Source organism: Oxyura jamaicensis, chromosome 2 (assembly GCF_011077185.1).
Source record: "Oxyura jamaicensis isolate SHBP4307 breed ruddy duck chromosome 2, BPBGC_Ojam_1.0, whole genome shotgun sequence".
In the NCBI taxonomy this organism is placed as follows: Eukaryota; Metazoa; Chordata; class Aves; order Anseriformes; family Anatidae; genus Oxyura; species Oxyura jamaicensis.
The window spans coordinates 84,870,013-84,880,958 of NC_048894.1; the positions used below are offsets into that span (position 1 = coordinate 84,870,013).

The 10,946-nt window shown below is 37.8% G+C and overlaps 1 protein-coding gene across 2 annotated transcripts in view; it reads right to left on the reverse strand.

Moving 5' to 3' along the window:
• Window positions 1-10,946, reverse strand: part of ADCY2 (adenylate cyclase 2) — a 205,666-nt gene that overhangs the window by 3,439 nt on the left and 191,281 nt on the right. For both annotated transcript variants that reach the window (XM_035319663.1, XM_035319664.1), the window contains exons 21-24: window positions 8,200-8,346; window positions 6,472-6,579; window positions 4,342-4,456; window positions 510-634 (exon numbers count right to left, since the gene is read on the reverse strand). In XM_035319663.1, the coding sequence (XP_035175554.1) occupies window positions 510-634; window positions 4,342-4,456; window positions 6,472-6,579; window positions 8,200-8,346 (495 nt within the window). The remainder of the gene's footprint in view (window positions 1-509; window positions 635-4,341; window positions 4,457-6,471; window positions 6,580-8,199; window positions 8,347-10,946) is intronic.

Consider the following 10,946-nt stretch of genomic DNA (forward strand, 5'->3'; position numbering starts at 1 on the left):
CAATAATAATCTATAAAGATTATTATTCTATATGTTTCAACAAAATAAATGCTTCATCATTGCTTTATGGGTTTAATTTTACATACTGCAGTTATGGACATTTCCTTTATTTAGACACAATTAACATCAGGAAAGCCCTTCAGGGATAATGTAGCTAATATTTTATGAGTTTAGAAGTGTATAGAATACAAATGTGATTTCTATCAAATCCTCTCTTAATCTGGTGCTGCATTTCCAGGCAAAACATGATTGCCTCCATTGTATTCTTCTGTAGGGTGAATACAAAGTTTTGATTCTCCTCACATATTTTCCCGTACTTTTTCTTTTAATTCTTTATGTTCCCACCCACGGTATAATTCTTTTTAAACATACAGACAACTGGTAGGTCATTTTTTTCTGTAGGCAATCTCAGCTCCAAAATCACAGAGTTTTTGGTGTACAAATGTAAAATATCTTTTAAGCACCAAACCTGAAGGATTAAGATAAATACCAGCACGAAACAAGAATACCTGTATTTTATCTAAGACACCAGTGCTGTCCATCCTGCTGGCCACATTTACTGTATTGCCCCAGATATCATATTGTGGCTTTTGAGCTCCAATTACTCCAGCTATTACAGGTCCGTGGTTAATACCTGAAAAACATCAGAATATAATATTAAGAAGATCTACCCAATGAGGACAAGTGTTGCACCTGGTAACATAACAAGTCAATAAGCATAGTATTTGGTCCATGTTGACTAGTGGGTACAGCCTGTTCACATTCCCTTACAATAAGAGGATGTTATTTATAAAAATGCCAAAAGATAGTTAATCTAATTTTACTTTTACAACTCCCTCTCATCCTGAATAATTTTGGTATTTTTAACTATTATTATCCTAATAACCTGCTTCTGCCTTTGATACATAGCATGAGAAACACAGAGTAGGAAGAACAGCTTCCTTGGGGAAAACAGATATACCACAATCCTTATTATTCTTCTTATTTCTACTTTCAGTGAAAGATTTCTGCTCTCTGTAATAATTGATGGCCAAATTAAATGAATTTTACAGTATTCATTGCTTCTTAAATGTAGAATAAATTAATGTGAATGGTTTGCAAGGATGTGAATCCTTGTTCTGAAGGCTGCATTGCCTATAATACAGTCCTAAAGAGTTGTACTGTAAGTATATATAATCCTATCTTTTGCTTAAGTATGGAATAAGAGTAACAAATTGCTAGTTCTGAAATGCAGATGATAACAGTGAAGAACAACATAGTACAGTCCCCCATTAGACTCTCAGCATGTTTTATCTTGCAGTCAGTTTCCATTCTATGTTACGTTTGTAAAGGGAGTGAGTTGTACTCTGCTAGTAGGGAAGGAAAGAAGGAGGGAAAATCAAAAGCACTGTCTTTAACCAGCATCAAATCTGCTATAATTGAAACTACACTTACTGACAAGCAGGAAAGACAACTTATACCCAGTGAGAAATGCACCCTGCAATGGTGAACAGTTTGGATTTCTAGAGCTATCCCCAAATCAAAAGATCATAACTGACTTATCTTTATTCTCTGACAGAAACCATCACTAGGGATATGTCTAGGCAGCAAAACAGAACTGTGATTGTAGCATGGGGAGGCATCTCAGAGCTAGCTCATCTATTAATGGATCACATATAACAGGGCAGCATGGGCTAGCAACCAGGCTATACACCCACCAGGAAACCCTGGAAAAGTTCTATAGCACTTAAACCTAGAAAATTGGGAAAAAATGCAAACTCTACAGGATATCTGATAAAAAACTGATAAATATTTATCTAAGGAATTGGGATTAACTCATGAAGGGACTTAGGCCTTGCAACACTCTGCACTAACTCCCAAGTCATAGGTGGGTCTTTCTGCTTCTTGATAACCAAAGCGCAGAAAGCACTAGGGACCTAAGAGTGGAATCCACAAAAGCTATCTGCTGAGTAGCTCAAGATAGCTTGCAGGGAATACTAAAGAGATGTGTGTAGTATACACTCTGCCATGGTCCAGAAATGAGGACCATGCAGAGGGACTTCCCCATAGAATACAATCGGAAGGAGGTGAGGGGGTTTTGTTTGTTTTTAATTTCCTGAACCACTGCTGCTGATGGTTTAAGTAATGCCCTCAGGGACTGGAAAACCAGGTTCAGATCCTTCCTTCTCCAAGAAGACTTCTACCCGTATCTCTTAGGAATGTGTTTTGGCCATCAAGGCAGTCTGAGATGTGCTGCTCTAAGTGACTCCTGCTAGTGCAGTTCTCTTTTTGCATGACACATAGATGTGTACTGGGGCAAGGCTGGAACAGCATCCATCTCATCCAGGTGAATTCTTTAACAGAGGATGATGCTGTCTCGTTCTCTCATGCCCAACTGGACATTTAATTATTCCATGAAAATGGAAATATTGTTCAGCAAACACTGACAAAAAGTATCCAACTTGAAAACATCCTACACTTTGGGCTCATGGCATCCTCCAGGGAACAGAGATCCCTATGCATGAACAGCCTCAGCCAAAAGCAGAAACAAAACCAAGTTCACCCACAACACAGACAAATGTTCTAACCATGAAGCTATATGGAATACAACATGTCAGACTCTATTCTGGTCTGCAAAATAAAAGTAGCACCTCTGCAAAACTTTCTGCAAAAACATGTCTGAGCTTGTCTAATAAATCAAGCACCTTAGCTAACAGAACAGGAGAAATGCCTGAAATATAGTCTAGGTGCAGTCTTGCCTGACAACATAGGGGTAAGCTGTGTGCCTCCTAAGGCACAGCTAGCATTTCAGGCACTTACAACAAAATGAAGGTTGAAAGCTGAGACCTCTGGTGAGCTGCAACAATTCTAGGGTTAGATGCTAGCTGAGGAAGACTTTTACAAATGTCAAGTTGGGTTTAAATCCCTAAAGTGCCAATTATGTCACTACATAGTGAGGAGAAGATGCTCAAATGTTTCTGTGGCTCTAATTCCTATCACATGCTTTCATAGTCAGCTGGTGGTGGGAAGTGAATCTGAAGATCTCAGTGGTGCCTATACTTGATCAAGGTGTCAAAGTGCCAGTTTGGGGCCCATGTCCCTCTGTAGATTTAATCCTTTTTTTTTTTTTTTTTCTTTTTTCTTTTTTCTTTTTTTCCTTTTCCCTCCATTCTAAACATGTATCATTTCTTTGGTTTTTCCCCCAAAACATCTTGCCTTATAATTCCTAGTTAAAAAGTCAGCATTGCTATAATCAGTTTGTGGATTTAGCACTGATACTCAGCAGCGCTTTATCTGTACTGACATTGCTGATAAAAGTATGTTTGCAAGTATATGACATGTGTCATCTACAGCAAGAAGAGAACTCTTATTCTGCACAGAAATATGGTATCTCTACACGTTTTTTTATAAACTCATCAAGTTCTGTAACACATCGAGAAGGAGGCATACTTCAGACTTGCTTTGTCATTTTTTTTAACTATGGCAAGGAACACAAAACAGAGAAGCAAAGAAGCGCCTTAAGGAACACATGAATATTTAAAGTCAGAAAATAGCAAGCTTTGCCAGTGGGTGGCACTGTGAAATAAACATGAGAGGAGCAGTTGAAAGGAAAAGCAAGCTGCCCAGCAAGAAAAAGACAAGAAGGGAGAACAACTGATGGAAATCAAATTCTGCAGACATGTTTCCAAGATTTATAGGTTTCCAATATTTATTTAATGCTTTCATTTCACATTTTCCAAGTTACAGATTGCATTGTTAAACTGCTGTGTGCTGCTATCAGGAATTAAACATTTTGGAACACAAAGTTCTTGACCAGCTCTGAATTCATTTATCTCATCATCATGGTGTACTGCAACTGTGCATTTTTTCAAAAATACAATGATGAACAAAGAGAAGCAATTAGAAGGTGAAATATAAGTGATACCCCTAACAAATATAAATAACTAGTCATTTTTGCTCTTATTTGTCAATAACCACAGAATAACAAAGAAGAGAAATATCCTCATTTGGAAGGAAGCATTTTTGTATGCTTGTTTGATTTTAATACATCTGAAATATTTCAAACTCCAGCCTCACTGGCCCCTTGTAGGTACTGTCTTCCAGAGGTATTCATATGGTTTTGTAAAGCCCTGTCTAGTCTCCTTTGGTACTGAGAAGCTTAAAAAAATTACACGGTTAACAACCTCTCTCACAAATACTATAGAGCTACCATAAAATCATTCAGACCCCTGAGACTGTACGTTCTTTATTAAGTAATACTGTGCTGTTGGACAGTTCTACTAATACTTTAATCGGCTTGAACATTATGCTGAGTTCTCCCCTTCCTCCAGGATATTCTCATAAAAATCCTGTAATACATACCTACTCGTAACTTGAAGTCGTTGAATGAATGCTTGTTTATGACATCCAGTTTTGCCACTAGGGCAAATGCAAACTCCACCATGGTTCCTATGTGCATATACTGTCGCTCGGGTTCCTGAATTGCCAAACAAACAGAATAAAATCATTTTCCTTAGCCTTAGTTACTGTGAGAACATAGCCAAAATATGCTGAATCTGAAAGCACTTAAACCCTCAGGGATATCCTAATGCCAGCAGGCTGCAGCAGCAAAGTAATGTAAGAAGATTATGTCCTGTCCAGCATCACTCAGATCAAACAACGGCCAATGGACCATGATGCAATTCACTTACATGATCAGTCAGTCTAGAGATGAGAGATCCAAAAAATGTGTAATCTAACGTTCTGACTGTCAAACAACTGATTAGCTGCTGTCTAGTCCCACCGGCACTCACTGCCTATGTGCGCCTAGGATTTGCTTACTAATCTCTGAGTCTCTGTTTCTGTTTTATTCCGCCTTAATAATAAATAATGCTTGTGGTTAGCCCCGCAGAGATGTCTCCTTCTCAGTGTTGCACATCTCAGCACCCTAGTGCTTAAGCACCTAACTTAATGCTCCAGTGAGATTTAGTTTTAAGACTTCCTCCACTGGCAGATAAGCAAGCGTCTCTGAGAACATCTAATAGACCTGAAAATGAACAAAATGCAGGACAAATGAAGTGAAAAGACAACCTATCCTCTGTCCACTAATTTACTATCTCATCGTTTACATGAGTTACTAAGGCTGTAGACTTAATGTCTTCTTGTACATCGACAGCATGGCCTGATTTCTAAGTAATGGTTTGAGCTCCCCCAGGCTAAGGAGAGAATTGATTTTCAGGCTTCCACAGCCCAGGGTAGGACCCTGACAGAGAATGATTTCTTAAGAGGTAGGCTTATGGGTCTCTATGAGAAATGACTGAATCTTCCTCATTTTTTGAGATAAAGTGACAGAATAAATGGACAGATGACAACTTTGTGAGATGATTCATAAAGTAGATATATCAGCCTAGGTGGGACAGTAGTGGCACTTGCCAGAGCAGTTCTTTAGATCTATGAAACCTTTCTGTTTCCTTTGGAGATCAATCCTACCTAAGACAGATTGTTTTTCAACCCAGCTTATGTATTTAGACCCCATCTTTAGTCATTTAGCCTTCCCTGGGTGCTGCGCTAGGTACTGCTGTACCTGTGGATCTTGGAGCATCTGGACTGAACACCTCTAAGTTTTGGTGAAATGTATTTCAGAATGTGTATTAAATCACTGAAGGAACAGAAGACTTGGATCTCCTGATTAACTTTGTGGAAATAACTAAAACAATACATTTCTTCCATTGTACATACTAATTTAAGCAGTGGTTCAGAACTCCTGTAAGTCTTCTCTTCTCTAGTCTGCAGTCCTGCATTTCCTTCATCCCCTTCATCTCCCTGTATTGAATGTCAGAGCTAATTTAAAATTATTCTATTTTGTCCTTAGGATTCTTAGGGTCTACAGTTCAGGTGTTAATTGCTTCTCTCTAGAAGCAACGTGAATTTGTCAGGAGCACAATTAATCCTTAGCAGAGAATGCATTGATTCATAATTGCTGTGTCTCTGTTGCTAACCTGGAGTACTCTAAAGATCATGGCAAAACCAAGGACTTTGCTTCGAAGTTACAAATTGCTTCTCTGAATTTCATTTCTACTGACTGCAGTTCCCAATGCTACCCTATTAAACCAATCAGAAACAAAGGAACCTGTTTTCAGTGATGAGCCTGAAGATTCTTTAAGTGTCTGGTTAATATGCCCACCCTGCACTCACAACTGACAACAGAAAATAGTGATTCCTACAGTCTTCTTAAGATTCCATAAACCCAATTACTTATGCTGCAGCATGTAGCAATAAAATTATGTATTCTATTTAAAACAGAAGGCTGAATTTAAACTTAGAAAACACAGAGGTGGCATTCTCAAACTGCAATGTGAAGAACAATAATTCACAGAGATGCTAAATAAAAGTATACACTTGCCCAGTACAATACAATCTACATTAAGAAGAAAAAACTAGGCCACGATGTTATATGTAGCATGCAGTTTAATGAACAGAATTATTTTCATTGAACAATTTTTTTTTCGATACCTGACACTGTTCTTGGTTGGGTGTAGCACTCAGTCCCGTTGCTGCCATATAAGTGCTCCCAATGGTCTTTATCTTTTCAACTCCACTGAACTTTGGCTTAGACAATAGCTGTAAAACAAGAATAGCTATTTGTTATGGAGATCAGCAGCCTTGATACTCTAACAGCTTGTTCCTCTTACAGCATTCAGAGCATCAGTTCTTCGAACTGTCTCTTAATAGACCCCAAATAGTTTCACAAATATATACAGGGTGAAGGACTTAAGGGTGGATAAAACTATGGATACAATAATTGTTCCCAAGGAAAGGGAATTTATGTCTGCTAAAATATATTTTTATTATAAAGGAACTAAACTTATAATAATTAGATTGATTTCCACATTATTGTGCATTAGGGTCTTTTAAACTTTGTTAACTCAGTCCAGTTTTAGTCAGTGGACTTTGCACCCATTTAATATTGGAACTGAGTCACCATGAGCCAGTGGGTAAGCTTTATGCAGCTGTCTGAAAGTGAGCATTTCTTCAGGTTGGGATGGTAGGAATTCTAGTTTATAACAAAGGTTGTTTTGAACACTCCAAAGTTATCCAAATGGGTATGCTGCTAAAATTCCCTCAGCATTTGCACAAATGCAAATCCAGACTGTGCTGTCTGAGTCATGACACAATCTTAACACCTTCTTCCAGTATCTTCATCACCGACAACTTTTTTTAAGACAAATACAGTTCTCAGTGAGACCTTTACAGATGCCTTTTCACAATCTATCTATAGTCATACACTCTGCACTTGCTTGTAACTTAAGAGAACAGAATGTTAAAACATTCCAATTGCTCATATATCAACTGGTCAATGTACTGTACAACCAAAACAATGCAGATCATAGAATACCTCATGTTGGAAGGGACTTCATGAGCCATTGAGTGCAACTCCTGGCTCCACACAGGACCACCCAAAAATCAGACCATGTGTCTGAGAGTGTTGTCCAAATGCTTCTTGAACTCTGGCAAGCTTGGTGCCATGACCACTGCCCTGGGGAGCCTGTCCCAGTGCCCGACCACCCTCTGGGTGCAGAACCTTTCCCTAACCCCCAGCCTGACCCTCCCCTGTCCCAGCTCCATGCCGTTCCCTCGGGTCCTGTCGCTGTCCCCAGAGAGCAGAGCTCAGCGCCTGCCCCTCCGCTCCCCTCGTGAGGGAGCTGCAGGCCGCCATGAGGCCTCCCCTCAGCCACCTCTCCTCTGGGCTGAACAAACTAAGGGACCTTAGCCTCTCCTCATACCTCTCCCCCCTCTTCACCATCTTTGTAGCCCTCCTTTAAATGAAAGACTCTTTAATAGTTTTATGTCCTTATGATCAAGTATAATACAGAGTTGTAAAATTTTAGGGCACAGCCTTAAGTACTTTACTTTAGGCATTAGTATTTGGAAAGTAGAGTTAATATGTGGCATATAATGTGGCTGACTCATGAACCGCAACTAAAGGGCAGAATTTCTCCATCAGATATATGCATAGAATTCTCCTTAAAGAGAATGAAAAGTAACTAGTGTGGTGTCAGTATCCCACATAAATCTCTTCTTCCTTCAATACTCCCTGTAAGTAATCTCCACATGACTATGCACACAAAAGTTCTTTTCTGACAGCTCTTCTGCTCTCCTTTTTAAATACGTTTGCTTACAGTTGCATACCCTGGGTTATTACATTGAAACCATATGTTGATTGTTGTTAGAAGTACATACATCATCGAAGTCAGCAATGATCTCATTTAGCAGCCTGAGACATTCCAAGCCTTCCTTATTTACATCAGATTCTGTGTAAAATTCCTTGAAATCCGGAATAGAAGCAAACATGACACAGACACAGTCATATGACTGATGATACAGATCCTGTCCAAAAGAAAACAGAACAGAGAAAAAAAAAAACACCCTGTCATATCCAGCACTAAACAAAAGTTTCCAGAATAAACTTATGTGGTCTCCTGGTTCTGAAAAGGGAGGTGGTGGAGCCTTAAGGCAGTGTTCAGATATTTTTGCATTTAGTTGTATTTATTGTTTTTTAAACAGGGTATAAACCTGTTTATTAAACAGACAACATAGTCAGCTGAAAACATTCTAGTGATTTAATGTTATCCCTTTTTTCTCCTGAACATTAGCTTAGTAAACATAAAATGTTCACTAATTTAGTAGATAGGGCCCACTTCTGAGGCTTCACATGCAGAGAATTTCTCTTTGCTTCCACGGCTGAGACAACATTTTGCAAAACAATCTTTAATTTATTATTAGCTGTATTATTATAATGACTAGAAACAACTAGAAAACTGAAGTTCCTAATCTAAAATGACAAGACGCCTAATAGGACAAAATAAATGTCATTTCTTTTCCATAACAAGGAGCTGAGGCAAAGAGAAATAAGTCACCTGAACTTAAAATTACTTATGTCAGATTCTCCACTGCCTTCTGTGACCACTGAAATGAGAGTATATCTGCTCCACAGGAAGCCCCTGGTACTAAAAATGACCCCCCCCTCCACTTCCCTTCAGTTTCCTCTCCAATGCCCTTAATCATTGGAATCTCTCTCCTTTCAGGACATATTTATAAATAAAAGAAAAAATATTTATTTAAAAATATTTATTAAAAAATAAAAGAAAGAATATTTATTAAATTAATGTTTTTTAAAAAGTATAGAAATCCATACACAAAGTTAACCACAGCAATAAGAGATGTTGTAAGCTAGTATAAAGCTACATCTTGCTCAAGGTATTTATTTGAGTGGAGCATGGATTTCAGTATTCTAGTGAATAAGGTGAATATTCTGTGATTTCAATAAGGATCAGATATTATTTTCCTTTTTACTTATCCAAGCTTTTTTTTTTTTTTTTTTTCCAATTCCACTTGCAGTATGTTTTTCTCTTTTCAAAGAATCTCCAAGTAAACCATGCCCATACTCCCCAAATATTCAGTCTTTGTGACCTGCATTTTCCTTCACATCTACCTATTTCAAATTTATCTCAGGTATGTCTAGGCTGAAGCTACAGTAACATTTGCTTATAAATATACTCAAAACTTAAGATCTGACATGCTGAGTGCTCTCCATAGACCAGTTAGCAGAAAAGGCACAGAGATTACATTCTGTGGTTTATATTGGTTCTGCTTCTATTTCCTCAAGTCACCGTCTTGGTAACTTGATTTCATTCGTGGGTGAAGGAATTCAGGCCACACACACACTGCTGGCTTTTAAAACAGGGAAGGGGCTGCAAAAAAAAAAAAAAAACATAGGGCTTTGTAATGGAAGGAGAAATTCACAGTGTTATATAGAATACCAGAGGGAGACAGAAGAGTATTTATTTCAGAATGTAGATAACTAACATTCAAAATGTGGATTATTACATGTACTTTTGAAATTTGACCTGACAAAATAAACAATCTGTATACATCTGTCATGATATATTTTTTTTCACAGAAAAAAAAAAAAATGTTCATATTCCTACCAGCTAAACAAACCCAGGAAGTTAAATCCAGTCAAATTAATAGTATTGTTGTAACTAATATTAACACACAATTCTATTGTCCTAGGGATTCTGTGACATTAGTAGTTAATTAATAAGAAAAGGCTGTTTTAATTTCAGAGATTAACATCAGATAGCAGCTTTCTGTTTTATTTACTTTATTGAATCCTGCTGATTTTACATCCCGAGAAAGTAAAAACCAACAGAATTGCTCATGAGATATGAGTTGTAAAGTTTGTGAAAAAGACAAAATCTCGTCACAGAGGTGACAGTGGGGCACTGCCATATCTGAAATAGTACATGGAAACTAATGCCATGTACAGGTTTATTTGAGAATATAAATTCAAGTCATAAGAATTCACGTCTGCTAGGTGCTACAACTGAACCCTTAGAGAAAAAGAAAACTAGCTGCACAGGGACATGACAGAGGCATACATAGTGCTGAATAATATGAAGTCCAGATGGTGGAAGATGGGATTCTTTTTACCACCTCATAATACAGGAACCAGAAGACAAATAGGACATTTGGAATTAGAACATGGAAAAAATATTTTACATGTGTGAGATATAAATGTATAGCTCAATGCTATTCAACTACATGAAAGACAAGAGCTTAGGAGGTTAAAAACCTTAACACATGGGAATACTATAAAAATGCATAACTAGGAAGTATATATAATAATTGCCCTCAAATTTACAGGCAAAAGCAGAACAAGTGAATACCATGTTAATATGCAGCTGCTCCTAGAACTTCTGCTGAAGGAGCCAGCACTGGATACTACCAGGGCCATGCAGGTGACTGAATCACTGATGGACAGCAACTCGTGTCTTCTTATGATTGCCACTGAAAAAACAGTTGTCACTGAAAGTAGAAGTGTCACCCAGAAAAAATCATGGCAACTTGTACAGCACGCAGTCATAAGGAAGAGGATATGACTAAGCAAAAAAAAAAAAAAAAAAAAAAAAAAAAAAAAAAAAAAA